The sequence below is a fragment of the Berghia stephanieae genome, chromosome 8, assembly GCF_034508935.2.
Source record: "Berghia stephanieae isolate SIO BIC M18660-M18661 chromosome 8, UCSD_Bste_1.3, whole genome shotgun sequence".
Lineage (NCBI taxonomy): Eukaryota > Metazoa > Mollusca > Gastropoda > Nudibranchia > Aeolidiidae > Berghia > Berghia stephanieae.
Window position 1 is genome coordinate 13717798 of NC_088367.1, and position 23205 is coordinate 13741002.

At 33.6% G+C, this 23205-nt stretch overlaps 1 protein-coding gene across 12 annotated transcripts in view; it reads right to left on the reverse strand.

Moving 5' to 3' along the window:
- Positions 1–23205, reverse strand: part of LOC144978202 (monocarboxylate transporter 12-like) — a 40468-nt gene that overhangs the window by 2831 nt on the left and 14432 nt on the right. For all 12 annotated transcript variants that reach the window (XM_078923974.1, XM_078923972.1, XM_078923973.1 and 9 more), the window contains 5 exons: positions 20050–20193; positions 17929–18072; positions 9761–10839; positions 8706–8850; positions 7298–7423 (listed from right to left, as the gene is read on the reverse strand). In XM_078923974.1, coding sequence (XP_078780100.1) covers positions 7298–7423; positions 8706–8850; positions 9761–10839; positions 17929–18072; positions 20050–20193 — 1638 coding nt within the window. The remainder of the gene's footprint in view (positions 1–7297; positions 7424–8705; positions 8851–9760; positions 10840–17928; positions 18073–20049; positions 20194–23205) is intronic.

The window sequence follows — 23205 nt, forward strand, 5'->3', positions numbered from 1 at the left end:
ACAACACATTTGACCTTGCTCTTAGAGATGCCATCGCTGAGAAGAAAAGTCACCGAATCAACCCTAGAGACGATCTGATAGAAAAACAAGTAAAAATGCTGAGTGGTATTTGGTGTGCCTCAGGGAACTGTATTGGGGCCACTTTGCTTTCTCATTTTTATAAATGGTTTGGGCAAATATCTATCTAATGAAACAAATCCTAAATTATTCGCGGACGATAGTCACTTATTCAGAACGATAGAAGATCAATGCTTTGTGGTGGCAATCTCCACCACAGAAAAACACAAAAAGCTTTGACTACAAAATGTTGGGCCAAACACCCAAACATATAAACAGCACAGCGTACCTTGGAGTAAATCTAAATAACACCCTGCTGCGGGAATATCATATACGCCACATTGTGGCAAAAGCCATCAAAACATTACATTTCATCAAGAGAAATCTTCACCAATGTCCCGAAAAGACAAGGGCACAGGCGGCGTATATTATTCAACTTGTGAGACCTATTTTGGAGTATTCTTGCACTGCACGGGATTCCTAGAAGATCAAGGCCATAAAAGCCATCAATTGAAAGCATTCAGAGAGCAGCTGCAAGATTTGCCACAGATTGCGGCAAGACGGAACCCGGGTGTGTGATAGCAGCTCTTGACGCATACATCTATTTCATAAATCAATCAAAAGCAATCACTCATTCCAATCTAAATTAACTCACTCAACCCTAACACCGACTATATCCGTAGTTTACCCTGGTTACTTTTACCCCATGCCTGCTATTTCTTACATTTTTATGAGGCAAATTATAGGCGTATTATCAAAGCTAATGTTTTTAGTTTTTACATGTTAATGATAGTTGAATAAAACTATCTATGCACATGCTCATTTTAATACATTTTTTTCCAATTTTGAAAAGTACCAAAAATCTCTAGGATTGAGTGAGTTAACAATTAAAAAAACATATAGTCAGATAGGATTCATCACATCGACAAATTCCACCAGCCATTCGCAAGTGCGGCTATGTGGTCTAGTGGTATGACACTCGCTTTTGGATCGGAAGGTCCAGGGTTCGAGCCTCGCGCTCGGCGCATAGTTGAGTCCTTGGAGAAGGCTCTTGACTCACATTCTCTCACCGTACTCAGGTGTAAAATGAGTACCTGGCCGTTAACAGTGTTGTCTGTGTCCGAAAAATTGTAATATCGCCTAACAGGCGTCATGTCCCGTCCTGCATGTTAAATGTTGCTGTTGACCAGGGACCCCTTGTAAAGCGCTTTGAGCACATTTAGTGGATATTGCGCTATAAAAAGCTCAATTTTAATTATTTTTTTAAAGAACAAACGCATTCAAATACAGCTTTATCCCTCGAACAATACGTGAATGGAACAAACTACCACATGACACAATAGACATCATACAGACCCCACATCATTTCAACGCGTTTTCCACAAACACAAGAAAACCGGAAGAATTGGATGTCTGGAGTGGCAGGAATATGTGTGGTGTGATAGACTGTGCCTTTTGCATCTTATGGCCTTGAACTTGAACTGATTCCAAGCATCTTAATCCTGACTAAATAATATTTTAAAAAGTACTCCTTCAGAGCCATGTTCATGGAGCCAGAGTTAATCTCGGTTTCTATGGCGTGAAACGGATAATAGCAATTGTTTGCAACCTTTTGGATAGGGCGCTGGTCTATTGAAAAGTATTTTCTTCCCACTATAATGCTAAATTAAATTGTCCTTTCAAATGAGTGGAAAAAAAATCATGTTTTCTTTTTTCTTTTATTCAATCACTTAAACCTGAAGCAGTGGTGCAATGTTCAAAAGGGACCAAAACTTTGATGTAATTAACTGGTTCCAATCTCATTGAAAGTGTAAAACCATTCATCCGGAGGGCTGGATCTATGACTTGTGTAAATGAGCTTCTGGTTGTCGAGTGATGGCATCTTATTTTCTGACCTAAACGTCAATAAGGATCACACATCCTCGCTCTTTTACATCCCGTGATCTTATTAAGAATCGGCCTATGCATCCTGCTACTAAAATTTTATATATATATATATTATATATATAATATATATATATATATTATATATATATATATATATATATATATATTATATATATTATATATATACAGTTCACACTGTACATCGGTTAATCCCACACTCCGCTTATACGCTACACATTACTGAAAAACGGAATTTTTTTCTATATAATCGCTCTGCTTAATCGCACACCATATATACGACCTCGTGATTCAATAAGTAGTTCTGGTTAGAATCAGCGTGGGTGCGCAACTGGATGCGCGGGTTGACGGAGGCAGGAAGCAATAACAAACCCACATGGTTGCCATTACCTCCACCATCATTCTCGCTCACGGTTTGTGGAAAGCACTTCATTACAGGCACGTAATAGTGAATCTAGTTTTTGTTTTGAACATTTCTATTATTATTCTTTGTAAATTGACCCATATTAAAAGAAACATACAAACAAAAAAGGCATGACCAGTCACTAACAATGCCGTGTAGTGTGTAGACAGTAACACAGTACGGTGAACATGACTGACACTGACATTGGGGTCGGAATGTCGGAACCCATGAGTCGTTCGCAACTCTGCCTCACGTATTCATTTAATCAGTCAATTTAATTTTTATTAAGCTTGCGTAAAACATACAAACAAAAAAGACATGACCAGTCACTAACAATGCAGTGTAGTGTGTAGACAGTAACACGGTACGGTGAACATGAATGACACTGGGATCGGAATGTCGGAACCCAGTAGTCGTTCGCAACTCAGCCTCGCGTACTCATTTAATCAGTCAATTTAATTTTCATTTAGCTTGCCTATTCTTCAAGTTTATGTTATATTCACCTTTTCTATTTAAAAAGGGTAATCCAAACAGACCATAAAAACGATTTTATAATAACCCGACTTCAACTTCCATCACTTACGACACGAACTTATTTTGGGTGTTTTTTTTTTAACAAAACCGTTTGACTCAAATTAAAGCTTCGGCATTGGATAAGGAGCGAGGTCCCTGTTGCCATCTTGCTTAGTTTATACAGAGACTGGGTTGCCACCTTGGCTGTTCTTGATAAATAGTAAAATAGTACAACCTTGTGCAATATGAGAGAGAGAGAGAGATTTTGAACAAAAAACGAATCTCTCTCTCTCTCTCTCTGTCTGTCTCTCTCTCTCTCTCTCTTTCTGTCTCTCTCTCTCCCCCCCCCCCTCTCTCTCTCTCTCTCTCTCTCTCTCTCTCTCTCTTCCTATTTCATCTGTCACACTGTTTGACAATCTTCATCACCTGGCTCACTTGTACTTGTAATATCGGGTGTAAGGTAAAATTTTGAACAATTATTATTATTTATAAAATGCAGAAACTTTGCAAATAAACGGATAGACTAGATATTAATTCGATTCGACAAGTGGAACACAAAAGCGGAATTTGCGAATACCCGGTCCAGACATAATTGTCATGGTCTTATTTATAAAGTGCAGAATCTTTGCAAATAAACGGATAGACTAGATGTTATTTCGATTCGAAAAGTGGAACACAATAGGAAAACTTGCGAATACCCAGTCCAGACATAAGCGTCATGGTCTTATTTATAAAGTGCAGAATCTTTGCAAATAAACGGATAAAATAGAGATTAATTCGATTCGAAAAGTGGAACACAAAAGCAGAATTTGCGAATACCCAGTCCAGACATAAGCGTCATGGTCTTATTCATAAAGTGCAGAATCTTTGCAAATAAACGGATAAAATAGAGATTAATTCGATTCGAAAAGTGGAACACAAAAGCAGAATTTGCGAATACCCGGTCCAGACATAAGCGTTATGGTCTTATTTATAAAGTGCAGAATCTTTGCAAATAAACGGATAAAATAGAGATTAATTTGATTCGAAAAGTGGAACACAAAAGCAGAATTTGCGAATGCCCGGTCCAGACATAAACGTTATGGTCTTATTTATAAAGTGCAGAAACTTTGCAAATAAACGGATAGATAGATGTTATTTCGATTCGAAAAGTGGAACACAATAGGAAAATTTGCGAATACCCAGTCCAGACATAAGCGTCATGGTCTTATTCATAAAGTGCAGAATCTTTGCAAATAAACGGATAAAATAGAGATTAATTCGATTCGAAAAGTGGAACACAAAAGCAGAATTTGCGAATGCCCGGTCCAGACATAAGCGTCATGGTCTTATTTATAAAGTGCAGAAACTTTGCAAATAAATGGAAAAAATAGAGATTAATTCTAATCGAACAGTGGAACACAAAGGCAGAATTTGCGAACGCCTAACACATAAGTGTCGTGGTCTTATTTAAAAAATGCAGAAACTTTGCAAATAAACGGATAGACTAGATATTAATTCGATTCGAAAAGTGGAACACAAAAGCAGAATTTGGGAATACCCGGTCCAGACATAAGCGTCATGGTCTTATTTATAAAGTGCAGAAACTTTGCAAATAAACGGATAAAATAGAGATTAATTCGATTCGAAAAGTGGAACACAAAAGCAGAATTTGCGAATACCCGGTCCAGACATAAGCGTTATGGTCTTATTTATAAAGTGCAGAAACTTTGCAAATAAACGGATAGACTAGATGTTATTTCGATTCGAAAAGTGGAACACAATAGGAAAACTTGCGAATACCCAGTCCAGACATAAGCGTCATGGTCTTATTTATAAAGTGCAGAATCTTTGCAAATAAACGGATAAAATAGAGATTAATTCTAATCGAACAGTGGAACACAAAAGCGGAATTTGCGAATACCCGGTCCAGACATAATTGTCATGGTCTTATTTATAAAGTGCAGAATCTTTGCAAATAAACGGATAAAATAGAGATTAATTCGATTCGAAAAGTGGAACACAAAAGCAGAATTTGCGAATAGCCTAACACATAAGTGTCGTGGTCTTATTTAAAAAATGCAGAAACTTTGCAAAAAACGGATAGACTAGATATTAATTCGATTCGAAAAGTGGAACACAAAAGCAGAATTTGGGAATACCCGGTCCAGACATAAGCGTCATGGTCTTATTTATAAAGTGCAGAATCTTTGCAAATAAACGGATAAAATAGAGATTAATTCGATTCGAAAAGTGGAACACAAAAGCAGAATTTGCGAATACCCGGTCCAGACATAAGCGTTATGGTCTTATTTATAAAGTGCAGAAACTTTGCAAATAAACGGATAGACTAGATGTTATTTCGATTCGAAAAGTGGAACACAATAGGAAAACTTGCGAATACCCAGTCCAGACATAAGCGTCATGGTCTTATTTATAAAGTGCAGAATCTTTGCAAATAAACGGATAAAATAGAGATTAATTCTAATCGAACAGTGGAACACAAAGGTAGAATTTGCGAACAACCGGTCCAGACATAAGCGTTATGGTCTTATTTATGAAGTGCAGAAACTTTGCAAATAAACGGATAGACTAGATGTTATTTCGATTCGAAAAGTGGAACACAATAGGAAAATTTGCGAATACCCAGTCCAGACATAAGCGTCATGGTCTTATTTATAAAGTGCAGAATCTTTGCAAATAAACGGATAAAATAGAGATTAATTCTAATCGAACAGTGGAACACAAAAGCAGAATTTGCGAACAACCGGTCCAGACACAAGCGTTATGGTCTTATTTATAAAGTGCAGAAACTTTGCAAATAAACGGATAAGATAGAGATTAATTCGAATCGAAAGTGGAATGCAAAAGCAGAAGTTGTGAATGCCCGGTCCAGACATAAGCGTCATGGTCTTGTTTAAATGAAACAATGCAATTTTAAAAAAATATATGGTCATTGAGTAATTAAGCTAAATATGCGGAGTTCAAATAGATAACTTGATCTGTGAAATTTTTTATAATTAGCTGTTTTTATTCTCCATCATTTAGATTATGTGATTAAGTTTATAATTGAAATACAAACTTTATCTCACTTATCAATGTTTTGCAATAAAGAAGAGTGTGAGTGAACCTGTGCAAAGAAAATTATTTGGTAGAGTGATAGTTATCATGCTTTTCAGTTTGTAGTTGAATTCTAGAATGGATTCTTTATAGTTCTCATTGATTGTGTGTCAGTATGTCAGTCTTTAGGACACCGATTACCCTAATGCGGCCACAATTTACAATGTGACGGCCACAAGCCCGTTAAACGCAGAGTGGGGTATTGTTGTTTGCAAGTAATGCTATGGTTTTAATAGGATATCCGTCTCCTATTAAAATAATTCCTGTGTTGGATTTTGGATTAAATTCATGTCTTCTTCGGATTTTGGGATATTTAATTTTCATGGATTGTGATTGTGATTTTCAAGACTATTAATGTAAGTAAATGCCCAAATAGATATTTTTATTCATTTATTCTTTTTTTTTTTTTTTAGTTTTGTTTTGTTTTGAAGCATTTATTATAAGAAATAATGTACATATGCACTTATACACCAAATACTGCTTTCAACTACTTATTATTATTATTAATATTATTATATAATAATAATAATAATAATAATAATAATAATAATAATAATAATAATAATAATAATAATAATAATAATAATAATAATAATAATAATAATAATAATTATGATGATGATGATGATGATAATAATAATAATAATATAATAATAATAATAATAATAATAATAATAATAATAATAATAATAATAATAATAATAATAATAAGTGCATTGAGTGAAATCCCAATCATGGTTGCCCAAATAAAACTGGCGCTAGAATCCCGACTACCTGTCTAAACGAATGTTGTTTGTACGATACATACTAACTACACGTTCAATATCGGGGGCAGAAAATATACGTTTGGTTTTATGAAATTAAAACAGTAGTCCCACATTGTTCTTTGATGTTATTTGTGGTTGCATTTGCTTTGAAACTTACACATTATATTGTGTTACATTGTTTACAAAATATTTCTGGTACTCGAATGCATGGGTAGTCAACGGTCAATCGTGTTCTTTATTATTTTATTATTAATTTTGGCTTGGCATCTTACATATGTGAATCTGACAGGTTGTTATGGATGGTAATTACTCGTATAACATTAAGTGATTTTTAAACATTTTTACGGCGTTTTAAATGTCTTTCTTGCATTCATTGCCGAGCACCTCCACTTTTCTGTTACTATTTTAACGATCAGCTGATTTTCTCTTGCCTCCCCTTTAATTTCGCGGACTTTTTTTCAGAACGAGGCGTGGGAGTGACTAAAGTTAATAATAGTCATCTGAAGGACTGGTTACACACATACACACTTCCCACCTCTGCCCTATTACGTACCTTTGCTTTCAGCACACAGCACAGGGATGAGAGTTGTGAAACATCCACAGGCGTATCCAAACAATACAGCGTAAGTCATTAGAGATGTTAGAGTTTTCATATGAGGGGCAAACAGATTGAGCGCTCCTGGTATGTTTGAAAAATGAGAAAATAGTAATAATAATAATAATAATAATAATAATAATAATAATAATAATAATAATAATAATAATAATAATAATAATAATAATAATAATAATAATGAATAATAATAATAATAATAATAAATAATAATGATAATAATAATGATATAATATTATATTATTATTAATATTATATTATTATTAATTATTATTATTATTATATTTATTATTATTATTATTATTATTATATTATTATTATTATTATTATTATTATTATTATTATTATTATTATTATTATTATTATTATTATTATTATTTATTATTATTATTATATTAGTAAAATATATATAATAATAATAATAATATAATAATAATAATAATAATAATAATAATAATAATAATAATAATAATAATAATAATAACAATTGTAATAATAATGATAATAATAATAATAATAATAATAATAATAATAATAATAATAATAATAATAATAATAATAATAATAATAATAATAATAATAATGATAATAATAATAATAATAATAATAATAATAATAATAATAATAATAATAATAATAATAATGATAATAATAATGATAATAATGATAATAATAATAATAATAATAATAATAATAATAATAATAATAATAATAATAATAATAATAATAATAATAATAATAATAATAATAATAATCATCATGATAATAATATTAATTCAAAAAATAAAAATCTGTATTGATAAAAACATAACCGTGTGTCATTGAAATTCTTGAACAAACAATATTGCAGCTCAAAAAAAAAAAAAACCAGAAAAAAGTCCGTGAGAGGCCTAAAAGAGGACTTTGGCTTTTTGTATAGTGCGTCTTTCCTGTAATAGCGACCAGTTAAGGCTCTTTGGCATCTCACTGATGCTTTCAGTTCTCGTGTAGTTGTTACAAACAAACCTTCATGCTGAAGTCAAGTCTTTGTAACATTTCATTTATATATATATATATATATATATATATATATATATATATATATATATATATATATATATATATATATATATATACATACATAAAAATTGAGCTTTTATATAGCGCAATATCCACTCAATGTGCTCAAAGCGCTTTACGCAACCAGTCAGGCGATATTACACTTATTTTGTCGGACACAGATAACGCTGTTAACGCCCAGGTACACATTTTACACCTGAGTACGGTGAGATAATATGAGTAAAGATCCTTTTCCAAGGACTTAACTATGCCCCAATCGAGGAACGCCTAAAAGTTAAATTTCTCTTACCCATTACCATCAACGCAACTGCCCAAGCCCTGCGTTTCTGACAACACAAAACCTCTGTAATTGGCGGGAAAGACAATCGAGCTACAAGCTCAAGGATGCCAACGACGGATAAGGTGAAGGCCGCTGTATCTCGATTTAGACCACACTGGGGAGGTTAAGCAAATAAACCAATAAAAGTTTGGAACATGCAGGGAAATAATATATATATATATATATAATATATATATATATATATATATATATATATATATATATATATATATATATATATGGCTTGCGTACAGTTTCTCTTGATCCAAACCGCAAAGAAAAAAAGGCTAAGTTGTTAGAGCACTTTACTTATTGTCAGGTGCTCATTCACACCTGAATTCAGTGTGAACATGTGTGTTAAGTGCCCTTTTTTACAAAAAAAAAACACAACGCAGGACCAAGATGTTGCAACATTGTCACTCATCCGGTTACAAACCACACTCAACAGCGCTTGCATTTGCTACAAGTCGTAATAATACTGTATCATTCTAAGCCAATCACGCCAGATAATATCATGAAATTTAACCATATTTAATTTTGACTCACAGATCAACCTGGTATCATGTCGGGACATACCAAATGCTGAATGGTGAATTCAAAGACTAGATCATGAATTGTGATTCAAATTAATATGTGACCCATCGTCTCTAAACGGAATTATGTCGGGATGAGCCGAATCCTAAAAAGTCAAATTAAAGCGAAAATGGTCAAAATTCTGAATTATTGGTATTCAACACACTAAAATATGATATTCATTCTCCTCAATAAAACATACAAACTCAACCCAAGTCTGAAATTTTGGCTATACATTCAATATTCAGCATTTTAATCATCCCGACATAATACCGTTTTGAGACGAGGGGTCACATATGCTTTAATTGAGAATATTGAAAATAGTTTCGTTAATTGCAAAGTGTTCAAATATCGTATTTCCATTCATCTTTAAGTTAAGTCCAATCTTTAGCATGTCGGTCTCTCAAACATAAAATACCAAGTTAACGAGATATGCCACAAATGAAACTCACCGCATTTGCATAATCAGCAAGCATGAAAATATTGGAGATATAGCAAATATACCCCAGGTGTGCTGAAATGAAATGCATGATGAACGGGGGATCGCTGAGAAGTGACCATTCAAACAAGACAGGCTGCTTCTTCTTGCTACCATCGCCAGCACGGGAATTTTCCTCAGGACTTTGATGGCTCTTTGACGTCAAGGGAGAGAATCGTTCTAAATGACCCTGTGACGCCATTGCTAAATCACAATTGCTAATGTAAGCCAAACTTGTTGATATTCTATTATGGGAACTTTTAACGTTTTTACTTTGAAAATTAAGTGACGTCTTGGGTTTAGTGTGATCGGGTAAATGCGATGTACTTAAACTTTTACTGTCTTTTCTGGTTTGATGGAAAAGTAAATCGTTCCTGTTTGTATCGACTTGATTTCCCTTTGGGACGAATAAAAAGTTCGCCGATTTTGAAATGTTGCTTTGGTCTTCTATGGCGCGAAGATGTTTGTTTTGAACTTTCTTGAAATCTGTCCTGTGGTCGTCAGTGCCATTTTTGGGCAAAGACAGATGACCACTACTCGAGGTAATTTTCCCATAATCACTGCCATTTTCAAATAATTCTTCTTCTGATTCCGGAGGTAGAATTTCTATTTCAAGCGTCAATCCCATATCGTTTATGGTTTCTATATCTATATTTCTATTAACAAAATTCATATGCGCTACATTATCACAGTTAATAAACGGATCAATATCATTATCCAATTCATCATCGGCATCCTTTCTTAATCTCATCTCACCCCCTCTAGTAAATATAATATTTTTCTTATTCGAATCTGATTTATTATTCTTTGTAGTTCTTTTATGAGGTGGTAATAAGAAGCCACATATAGCCACATTAAGCATAATCCCTCCTATTATTAGAAGACAACCTTGAAGATTGTATTGGTTGATGAGCACTCTAGCCAGACCGGGAAAAGCAAAGGCACCCAGTCCGGCTCCCGACAGAGCAAATCCATAAGCTAAAGACCGATACTTCTTGAAACATTGACCGACCATAACGATTGTCGGGCTGAAACATAGAGCAAGGCCCATGCCTGAGAAAGAAAAGAATGGTACATGTTAAAGTTAAAAAAGAAAGATCCCTCTGATAATTTGTCTTCTATAGATAGTTCGAAGGTGACGTCACTCAGGTCTTTGTTATTGTTTTGTGCCATCCGCGTTTATGAGTAATGCTCACTGAACTGTATTAACCCGACTATAAACGTTCATGGATACACACAGTTTTGTGTGTTGGTCCGTTATACTTCCGGATGGCAATGTTATGAGCTTCTTAGCCAAGCGCATACTATCTATATTTTTAAATAAACATGTTTGTTTACTTTGTTTTTACTTTTAACTGCCTTTTTTCAACCAAGTAACCTACCAGGTCATTCTGGTAATAAGTCTGGGAATCCCAGATAATGAGAGGCAAAGTTGAATTTAAGGTCTGAATTATAAAATCTGGTATCTTCATTTTAGATAAATATTATCTCTTAACTGCTAAGAACATAAATCTCGTGTCTATGTTAATCTTGACTTGTATTTCAAGTTCCGTGGCAAATAAAATTTATAAAGAGACGAGCGGTTGGGATTTTGTAAATATTTCTATCTGATCTAATTTGGAGTCGGGATATTTTTCTGACACTTATTCAGCGGTGATTGGATAAGCTGTCTGTCTCTGTAAATTTGGCGGCGGTGACTTTGCGATAGGCAACTATCCAAATGGTAGAAATCACATTTGTTGAAAAAAGATGGTTTTATGGACCTCATGAATTTGATGTATGAATACTATTCTTTGATAATAGTTCTTTGCATAGTTGAGTCCTTGGAAAAGGCTCTTTACTCACTTTCTCTCACCGTACTCAGGTGTAAAATGAGTACCTGGCCGTTAACAGCGTTGTCTTTGTGCTAAAAATTGTAATATCCTACATATTAAATGTTGCTGTTGACCAGGGACCCCTTGTAAAGTGATTTGAGCACATTTAGTGGATATTGCGCTATATAAAGCTCAATTTTTATTTTTTTTTTTTTTATAATGCGAATCTTTTAGTTTTTATTAAAATTAACTGTTAACATCTATTTAATGAGTGTAATGCTGTGCCGCGAAAACACCATTGAGTTGCCCGAATAAATCAAAAGGGCGTGAATTCGTATGAAACTGCATTAAAAAGAGACAGTAAAGATGATACAAAAGGTTTTTGGAGAACCGTTAATAAGAGGGATGAATAGGAAATCAAGTCTTGGTGTACTGGTGAAGGAAGATGGTACCAAAATGTCCACAGATATAGAAAAAGCAAATGCTTTTAATGACTGTTTTTCCTCTGTGTTTGTGCAAGAAGATACAATACATATTCCAACCTGTAAAATTAACAATCAATATGGATTACCTAAATTTTATATTACAAAAAATAATATACTTATAAATGTTTGGATTTGATTGTATCTAAGAACTCCCTTCATTCACGGTTATTACGAGAGGTGTGCCTTGAAATCACCGCTTTTATTTTCATTATAATAGGTTACATCAATCTGGTAACAATCTGTTTATAAAAGGGAAAACAGATTGGGTGTTGCAAAATATATGCCCATTAGTCTGGCATGCATTCACTGCAAGGTTATGAAATCAATTTTCAGGAACGAATTAGTAAATTTCTTAATATTCCCAAATTATTAAGTGAGAGTCAGCATGGTTTTCGAGAATGAAGGTCATTCATTACGGAATTGTTACATGTTATTGACGAGTTTACAAGGTTTATTTTATAATAGGAAATTTGTTGATGTCGTGTACTTTGATTTCCTCAAAGCCTTTGATTCGGTTCCTCATTAAAGATTGTTTTCTCTAAAACTCTATGAAATTAATGGGCATGTTTATAATTGTATTATAATATTTCTTAAAAATTGAAGTCAGTGAATGATTGTTAATGGGAAAATGTCTGATTACAAGAATGTTAATAGTGATGTTTCCAAGGAGACTGTATTGGGACCATTGCTTTTTATACTATATATAAATTATCTTCCGAATGCTATTGACAATACTTATAAATGACAAGACAATACTTATAAATGACACGAAAATCAATGGTTTACTGAAGATTATCAGAGTATTCAATATGATGAAGGCCTCTTGTTCCTTATTTCAATTTAAGAAAAAGTGGTTGTTTGATTTAACACTACAAAATGCAAGGTATTATTTTAAGGGATAAAGAACCCATGTAACACTTACTATACTGATCACTCTAGAGTATAATAATAATAATAATAATAATAATAATAATAATAATAATAATAATAATAATAATAATAATAATAATAATAATAATAATAATAATAATAATAATAATAATACAGGGATGTAAATCTTTCAGAATTTTTCTGAATTCAGAATATTTCAATTCATAAGAAAAAAATGAAAATAAAAAGAATATAAATAAATCAAATTGATAAAACAAAATATTTTAACAAAACGTATTATTAAATACTACTGTAATATAATATGGTGCATATAGGCCCAGGCATGACAAGCACTTTCTGTGTGCACTGAAACACTCCACTTGCTGTTTGGTGCGGAAGAGGTTATTTTCACTACAAACGTGATAACGTTATTTCCAGGCCATGAATTCAGACAGAAAATTTCTGACTGATTCTGAACTACATGGCAGTAATAGAGGTTTTTCAGAAAAAAAAATTCTGAAATTTTGTTCGGTAAATAGCCACTTTGGCTACATATCGAACATAATGTATAAATACCACTACCGGATGTTTTGTTTTCCTTTTTCGCAAATCAATGGATGCTTGTTGAAGTGTGGCGGAATTTGTGAATTTCTTCTTGGTTGAAACCCGAAGCTAAGTTGATATTTTTAGCAAATCTATTTTGTTACTGTCGCATGTGTTTGTTTTAAATTTATGTTACATTGATTTCTCTGGTTTTGGATTCGTAATTCTGATACTTAGATAAGATTCTAGAAAATTCTAGGACGATCCAATCACGTTGTTTTGTTTGGGTCTTAGTAAGAGAGTGAACTTACAGAATCAATCACAATCAGTCAATCAGATCTCGGCATCGGGTGATTTTTAAACTGAGAATCCTCAATCTTTATTTTAGATTCACCACTTTTCTTCACTTTAGTTCTTTGTAGTTATAAATTTAGACAGGCGTTTTTGAAAATGGCATCAACAAAGGTGACTGAATCAAAATCAAAACATCGATTTGTTGATAGACAATCTCCTATTGATGTTATAGATGTAACATCAACAAACAAATTTAGATGGGAATGGTTATCCCTTAAAGACAATCTGGGAGATTTCTTTTCAAGTTACATAAGAAAGATAGAGAAGGATGGGTTTGCATGGTGTTGCCTTTGTAAATCTGAGATTAAATATAGTGGAGGTGGTGTTCGATGCCTAAAAGTTCACTCTAAAAGTAAATCACACGAACGTAACAGAGCCATAGATATTTCAAATCAAAGACTCCCAGCAGCCATGCAAGCTACCAGAGACAAAATAGATGGAACATTTTCATCTTCTAGTTTGACAACATTGCCTCTCCCATATGGAGCAGCTCCTAATTTAGATAGTTTAGGACTTGCTAGGGAAGACTCCACTGTGCCTACTGGCCCCAGGCCAGTTTCACAAAAGGATAGAATTACTCACCAGGAGGCTTTCCTGTGTTCTTTTATGGCCGAGCATACTCTACCTCTTACCATGGCACCTCACCTTATTCAATTTGCACAGGAATTAGCAAAAGATCAAAAATCATTAGCTCAAATGCACATGGAGAGACAAACAGCCACTTACAAGCTCCCCTATGGGCTTATCTGAACTGGAGCATGTCCGCCTGGTCAAAGTCTTGCAAAATAGCCCCTTTTCACTTAATATTGATGATTCAACTTCTAAGGGGTCAAAAAAGAGAGTTCTTAATGTTTTAGTTTGTTACTATTGTAGTCATTTGAAGAAAAGTGTTTGTGATTTATATGCTAGCATTGAAATGACAATTGTAAATGCAGAGACAGTGTTTGAGGCTGTTAGGAACCAGTTTTTAAAAGATCAGATACCTTTTACAAATTTGATTTCAGTGCTTTCTGACTCAGCTGCTTATATGAGGGGCTCATTAAATGGCTTTCAGACTAGATTAAAGGAAGTTGCACCTCACATCATTGATATTGATGGAGATGTTTGTCACCATATTCACAATGCTGTGAAGAAATTCACATCAATTCTTGATAGTAAGGGGATGGCTATCAGGCTCTTGGATGATTTATTTGGTGACTTTGATTATAGTTCAGATATACGAGATGACTTAAAGGAAATTTGTAGACTGATGGAGTTGCCAGAGCACACTCCCATTCAGAGAGCTGGACATAGATGGATGTCAATTTATGATGCCTCAGTTAGATTCTTAGAGATAAAAGATGCCCTTACAATTTTTTATTCAGTTTGGCTCACTGTAGAAGAAAAGAAAGAACAACAACAAAAAATATCTGCTCTTCTTAGACATGTAAAGAAAGACTCTAAGACTAGGATAATGCTCATTTTACACAGACTTAAAAACAAAAAACTTACACCAGCAGGTAGGGAGAGAAAAAGGAGGATAGTTTGCAAACTCTTTATGAAATCAAAAGAAAGTTTATTACTAGTTAATACCATTGTCAGCATTCTTCCTCTCTTTAAGAGTTTCATTTCTTACCTTTGAAAAGAAAGAGCCAATGGTGCATCGACTTTTTGATGAGGCTGTGTTAGTTTTTAAGACTTTTTTGACTTGCTTCTTGACTCATGAATATGTAAATGAGTTTAGTAGGGAGATCAGCAAAATCAGCATTGATTGTGATAAGATACATCCTTTGAAAAGAATTTATGTAGGTGATGCTACTCAGAAGATTTTAATTGACATGGATAGTCAGGAAGCAAATGCATTCAGGAAAACAGTGCTGTCAGCTTTCAGAGACAGGGAAATATCTTAAGTTCAAGCTTCCCATTACCAATAAAAACTTAGCCCTCCTTTCAACAATTGATCCAGAATTATGTGATCATAGCAGGGCTTCATTAGGCTTACAAGATATTTATGATTTATTGCCAACCATAGTCAAACCTGAGGATAAAGATACATTTTCTACAGCAGCTTCCACCCTCCAAAGTGATACCAAATTTATTTCATCAATAAAAGAGAAGAAATTAGATAGGTGGTGGACAGAGGTGATATCAAACCCCCAATATGAAATACTAGGTCCGGTAATAAGAGCTTGTCTTTCTATCTTCACAGGGCCTAGAGTAGAATCATCTTTCAGTGTAATGAATAATATAATCACAGGCACAACAAACAGATTAGATGTAGGGACTTATGAAGCCATCCACAAGATTAAATACAAATTCCTTAAATGTGAAAAGAGCTGTGCAGAGTATTTCCATAGAGAAGATCCTGTACATAGTCCTGTCGATTCAGCCCTTTGCTACTACATGCAAACAGCTGGAAAGAGAATGAAGACTAAACATGAAAAGCCAGCAAAGGCAAAAGTTTCAAAAATTAAAAAAGTATCAGTCCATCAAAGAGCAGATGAAGTAAGGATAGCAATAGAGCAAAATAAGCCACTGGTCCATTATCTAAAACAGAAGAAAAAGAAATTTCAATGCCTTCTTTGAAAAGGAAATTTGTTGATACTGATGTTTGTAGTAGTAGTAGTAGTAGTTGTGATAGTAGTAGGCCTACTTGTAGTGGTGGTAGCAGTGATAAAAGTATCATAATTAAACAACCATCCAAGAAGATGAAATCAGGTGATGATCTTAGATCTTTCTTTAAAGGAAAGTAGAAATCTCCACTTCATCAATAGGTCTTAGTTTTATGCAGTATACATATTATCATAGTGATAAATTGGCTACACATACTCTACTAGTTAAAATTAGCTTTTTACAAATACATCTGTAGTTTCAATTTTTTTAAAAGGAGTGTGCGAGTTGGTTTCAGAATTTTTTTTCAATTGCCATTTACATCCCTGATAATAATAATAATAACAATAATAATAATAATAATAATAAATAATAATAATAATAATAATAATAATAATAATAATAATAATAATAATAATAATAATAATAATAATAGTAAAAATAATAACAATAATAATAATAATAATAATAACAATAATAATAATAACAATAATAATAATAATAATAATAATAATAATAATAATAATAATAATAATAATAATAATAATAATAATAATAATAACAACAACAATAATAATAATAATAATAATAATAATAATAATAATAATAATAATAATAATAATAATAATAATAATAGTAAAAATAATAACAATAATAATAATAATAATAATAATAATAATAATAATAATAACAATAATAATAATAATAATAATAATAATAATAATAATAATAATAATAATAATATGTAATTTATGTATATAGATCTACCCTGTTCCCATACAATTATAGCTCTAAGCGCAAAACATACATGGCATACGATACGCATAACAATTTACCCAAACATAATATTAACAATAGCATTTAAAAGATGAGAACACAGAATTATCTTCAAAATGTAATGAATGGATTTAATTCACTCAATCCGAGAAATATTTGCTATTTTTCAAAATTGGAAAAGATGTATTAAAAATGAGCATGTACATAGATAGTTTTATTCAACTACCATTAACATGTAAAATCTAAAAACATTAGCTTTGATACTACGCCTATAATTTGTCTCAGAAAAATGTAATAAATAGGCATGGGGTAAAAGCACAGAGTTCTGTGGGTAAAAGTAACCCGGGTAAACTACGGATATAGTCGGGGTTAGGGTTGAATGAGATTAAAATTCTTTGTTCCGACACTACAAAAATGATGTGATTACACCCGTGGTATATAGGGCATGAAGACTGCTTATCCTTTTTTAAATTATTTTTTAAATGCCCCGATTGGTTTTTGTTCTTGATACATGTCTATAATCTAAATATTTTTTCTTTTAAAACTGTCATAATCATTAAAACTTAGAGCGCAAATTAAGTGGCAGAGAATTCCACACCTTTTAGGGCTGCGCAAACCTAAATGTCATTATATGTTATGTTATGTTATGTTATGTTATCTTTTCTTATGTTATAAATTGTTTTTATGTTTATATTATACTAATAACTCGCCTGTGACAAGTCCATAGGTTACGTAAAGCCAATCGAAGCTCGGGATGAAGGCAGTCATAATAAAACCAACTGAAGTCAGCAAGCTACCAGCTGTCACGACACGACGAGCTGAAAACCTGACAGCAAGCATGTTGACAAATATTCCTGAGGACATAATAATCAAATAATAATTATTATAATAGATTTAAGTTGTTGTTTTTTTTAATCATCTTGGCAAAACAACAAATTATCAAATCTGTGACCTCGCCGACGTGTACATAATTGCAGATCTGACATCCGAACCCACTTATTGGCCTAGTTTAACATTGTTGTGATGGTAAATTTTTTGCGTCATTTATTGAGATTTCCATTACAACAATGAGCCCATAAGGAATTGGGTTATCAGACCTGCAAATAAGTGAACGTCTGACCTCGTCATTTAAAAAAAAAATAGGCCTTTCCAGAAGACGGCAGTCAATTGGTTAAACACCAGTAATTTCATTTGAAGTGAATATTTATGTTGCTATTCATTCTGTATGTGACAACTGTCTCGCATTGAAGGAAGCGATATATATTTTTTATCATGAGCTTTTGTTAGAGCAATAATATTCACTAAATGTGACCCACCAGCCCAAAACGATATAATGCCGGAGTGAACGGGATTCCAATAAGGAATTTTAATATCAAAAATGTCTGAAATGTGAGATTTTAATTTTTGTCACCTTAAGAAATGAAATTCAATTTATTTACAAATCATGGTTTTAAAATAATTCAAGCCTTATATTCTTACTAGCACTTAAGTCATATTATGCATAATACCCTTTTTCTTAGGCGATAGGTCACAGATGTGTTCAAAGTGATTTTTAAGAGAGTCTTAAGCCAACAGCAAAACTTAACATGCAGAACGAGACATGATGCGTTTTTTTTTGTTTTGTTTTTTTGTTTTTTTTGTTTTTTTTTTTGTTTTTTTGTTTCTTTTGACAGAGGCAACATTATAACCACCAGGTAATCATTTTACATCTGAGTGCGATGACAGAATGCGGCTATGTGATATAGTGGTGTGACACTCGCATTCGGATCGGAAGGTCCTGGGTTCGACCCTCGCTCGGCGCATGGTTTAGTCCTTGGAGAAGGCTCTTTACTTACATTCTCTCACCGTACTCAAGTGTAAAATTAGTACCTGGACGTTTTCTCATTCATTTAAAAAAAAAAAATTTCGGGGAGAGAATTCCAAATTCTGTTGGTGCTTGGAAAAAAACCGAGTTGAGATGAGCATTAAAAAGCATCGTGACTTGCGGGACCTGGTATGAGTTTCTGTTTTCCAATCTGGCCACATGACCCATTCAACGCCAGCTTCTTCTTTTTATTAACCCAGAGGGAACGAGCAAAAGAGGGCGGCCGAGAATTCAGAAACCGAAAGCTTAACAAAGAGAGTGGAATCGGCCGAGAAAATGACACAATTCCGGACAAGATGGAAAGGATTCGTCGAAGACCTAAACTCCAGTCTCTTAACTGAACATGGCAGAACTGCATCAAATATGTGCAGATGGAAACTTCGAAACAGTGATACCTGCCAGAAATGTCAGGCAGCCCCAGAGACCAGCGATCACATCGTCCTCCACTGTCCAGTCACTAAACTTGAAGGTGGCTACGAAACCGTCCTTAGGGCGGAGGAAGACTTTAGAAGCTGGGTTGACGAAATAAATTTGGAGGTATAGCCATACGCTACTACTACTACTACTACTACTACTACTACTACTACTACATACTACTACTACTACTACTACTACTACTACTACTCCAGTGAAGGGCTAAAGTAAGTGGTCTTGTGGCATGACACTCGCTTTCGGATCGGAAGGTCCTGGGTTCGAGACTCGAGCTCTGCGCATAGTTGAGTCCTTGGAAAAGGTTCTTTACTCACATTCTCTCACCGTACCTGGCCGTTAACAGCGTTGTATCTGTCCGAAAAAAAAATTTGTAATATCGCCTAACAGGCGTCCATCATGTCCCGTCCTAAATTAAATGTTAAGTGTTGCTGTTTGGCAGGGACCCATCATTGTAAAGCGCTTGGAGCACGTTTAGTGGATATTGCGCTATATAAAATCTCAAAAGTAAGTAAGTACAACCAAGATATATACGAACCAAGACCCAGCATCAACATGAGAGCCATGCCGTTGATGACTCCCAACTGTTTGGCACCAACATTGTACTGATCCTGGAACTCTTGAACGAAAACTCCAAACGACTTGCCCCCACCCACCACAAGGATGTTCATCAAAAAGCATGCTGGAGGAGATGAGGAAAGATTAAGATAACGATAATATTATTGTTTTATATGATGATGATGATGATGATGATGATGATGATGATGATGATGATGATGATGATAACGATAATAATAACGATAATAATAGTAATAATAATAATAATTATTATTATTATTGTTATTATTATCATTATCATTATTATTATTATTATTATTATTATTATTATTATTATTATTATTATTATTATTATTATTATTATTATTATTATTATAAATTATTATTATTATTATCATTATTATTATTATTATTATTATTATTATTATTATTATTATTATTATTATTATTATAAACAATAATAATAACAATAAGAATAATAAGACGAACGAGAGGTGTCAGATTATAATATTTTTTTTAATTGAGCTTTATATAGCGCAATATCCACTAAATGTGCTCAAAGCGCTTTATAAGGGGTCCCTGGCCAACAGCAACATTTAACATGTAGGACGGGACATGACGCCTGTTAGGCGATATCATATTTTATTTTCCAGTTTTATATAAATGTTCTAGATGTGTATTATAATATGTTGACTTCAAGCCTGGTGAGCAATTCGCTTGGAATTAGGTGCTATATAAATTCATTATATTACTTTCATTATATCAATTTCATGATAAAAAAGTCATATATTAAATTCATTATACTAACTGCATTATAGAAAGTATGCAGATGACGTCACTCAGGCCTTTGTTATTGTTTTTGCCATCCGCGTTTGTGAGTTGTTCTCACTAAACTGTATTAACCAGACTATAAAAGTTCATGGTTACACAGAGTTTGTGTGTTGGTTCGTTATACTTCCGGATGGCAATGTTGTGAACTCCTTGGCCAAGCGCATTCTATCTATACAGTAAATTCATTATATTAAATTGATTACGTATATCAAATTTATTATATTATTATTTACTATTTTTTACTATCGATACTCTTTTCAGTTAGAGACGAAGGGTGACAATACTATATCAACAAAAGAAAATCGATCAATATTAATAGGCATTGGTAAGGGATGTAGGTCGATCTCAGTATTCAGTATAAGTAAACGAAGTGACTATTCTCACCCCCCTAGTCTAGGATGCTAGTCTTCATAATAGTAGTCCACAATTGTTGTATGTTTAATCCAAAGGTTGTAATGCAGTAATTTGTTAAGTTTCTTGTCACAAGTTGCACAATTTTTTTTAAAAATCAATCAAATCCAAATCGCAAAAAGCCGGCGATGTTTTTTTCGGTAATCCAATCGGCCGGGGGGGGGGGGGGGGGGGGGTGAGAATAGAGGCAGCCATAAGTAAATCAGTTATAAGAACTGTAAATAGTTCACACGAGTATAACCCGTAAACTGCCGGGTCGGGAAAGATACTACGTATTTAAAAATGTAAATGTTGCTGCTCGAAGCTCGAAGAAATAGATAATAATGTGAAATTGAATGTAAGCTTCAATTTAATTACAAAAACAGATCAAATGAACGGTTCGGGTTCCCCCTTTATCAAGAAAACAGGATGAATGAAACACTACATATGAATGAGATAATGTGGTAGTGGCGTAGTTAAGATCTTAACTACGTCACTACCACATTATCTCATTCATCTGTGGTGTTTCATTCATCCTGTTTTCTTGATAAAGGGGAACCCGAAAAGTTCATTTGATCTGTTTTTGTAATTAAATTGAAGCTTACATTCAATTTCACATTATTATCTATTACGTATTTTAAAGTAGGCTAGAAAACCTGTCCTTCAAATATCGATCCCGGTTTTGAGAGTTTCTGCCAAGATAAGAATCACTTTGTTAGACTGTAAATCATTTTTATTTTGATCGTATAGATAGTTCGAAGATGACGTCACTCAGGTCTTTGTTATTGTTTTTTGCCATCCGCGTTTATGAGTAATGCTCACTGAACTGTATTAACCCGACTATAAACGGTCATGAATACACACAGTTTTGTGTGTTGGTCCGTTATACTTCCGGATGGCAATGTTATGAGCTTCTTAGCCAAGCGCATACTATCTATAGAGAGATACTTTGTTGTGATGGAAAATAAATGTCACTCAACAATCTATGTTCTAAATATCTTGTATTTCATTCCATATTACCAATCTTCTTCTTCTTCTTCTTCTTCTTCTTCTTCTTCTTCTTCTTCTTCTTCTTCTTCTTCGTTCCCGTCACGTCACATGGTCAGTCCGGTCTGGTGAATAAGCCCACAGTGGTCCTGAGGTCGTCCTCACTGCCGTACAGCTTCTTTGAGTATGGGGTTGGGTCAGGCCAGAAGTTTATATTACCAATCAATTACGTGTAATGTAGAACCTTTTTGCTACTCGTTATTCTTAATCGCGAAGTGGCCGAGTGGTTAAGGCATTGCACTGTGACCCGATGACCCGGGTTCGTTTTTTTTACTTGAGCAACATTATTCACCCCCAATTTGCTCACTTGGACAACATGGGTGATTCCTGTTGACATCAGACATCTTGTTTGATGAGTTATCTATATTCCTTCGTGGAACGCCTAGGCGACGATATCTTATGATGTCGTGGCGCAAAAGGCATAATTTTTAATAAGTTTTATTCTTAATCAATATGGCGTAAATCTTCTTTAATCTTAAATTTTTTTTAATTGAGCTTTTATATAGCGCAATATCCACTAAACGTGCTTAAAGCGCTTTACAAGGGGTCCCTGGCCAACAGCAACATTTAACATGTAGGACGGGACATGACGCCTGTTAGGCGATATTACAATTTTTCGGACAAAGACAACGCTGTTAACGGCCAGGTACTCATTTCACACCTGAGTACGGTGAGAGAATGTGAGTAAAGAGCCTTTTCCAAGGACTCAACTAGGCGCCGAGCGCGAGGCTCGAACCCATGACCTTCCGATCCGAAAGCGAGTGTCATACCACTAGACCACATAGCCGCATCTTAATCTCTCCTAATCAAGTTGATTGAACTTACATTTCTTAAATTCTTTTGATATTATCATAGTTGTTCGTTATTA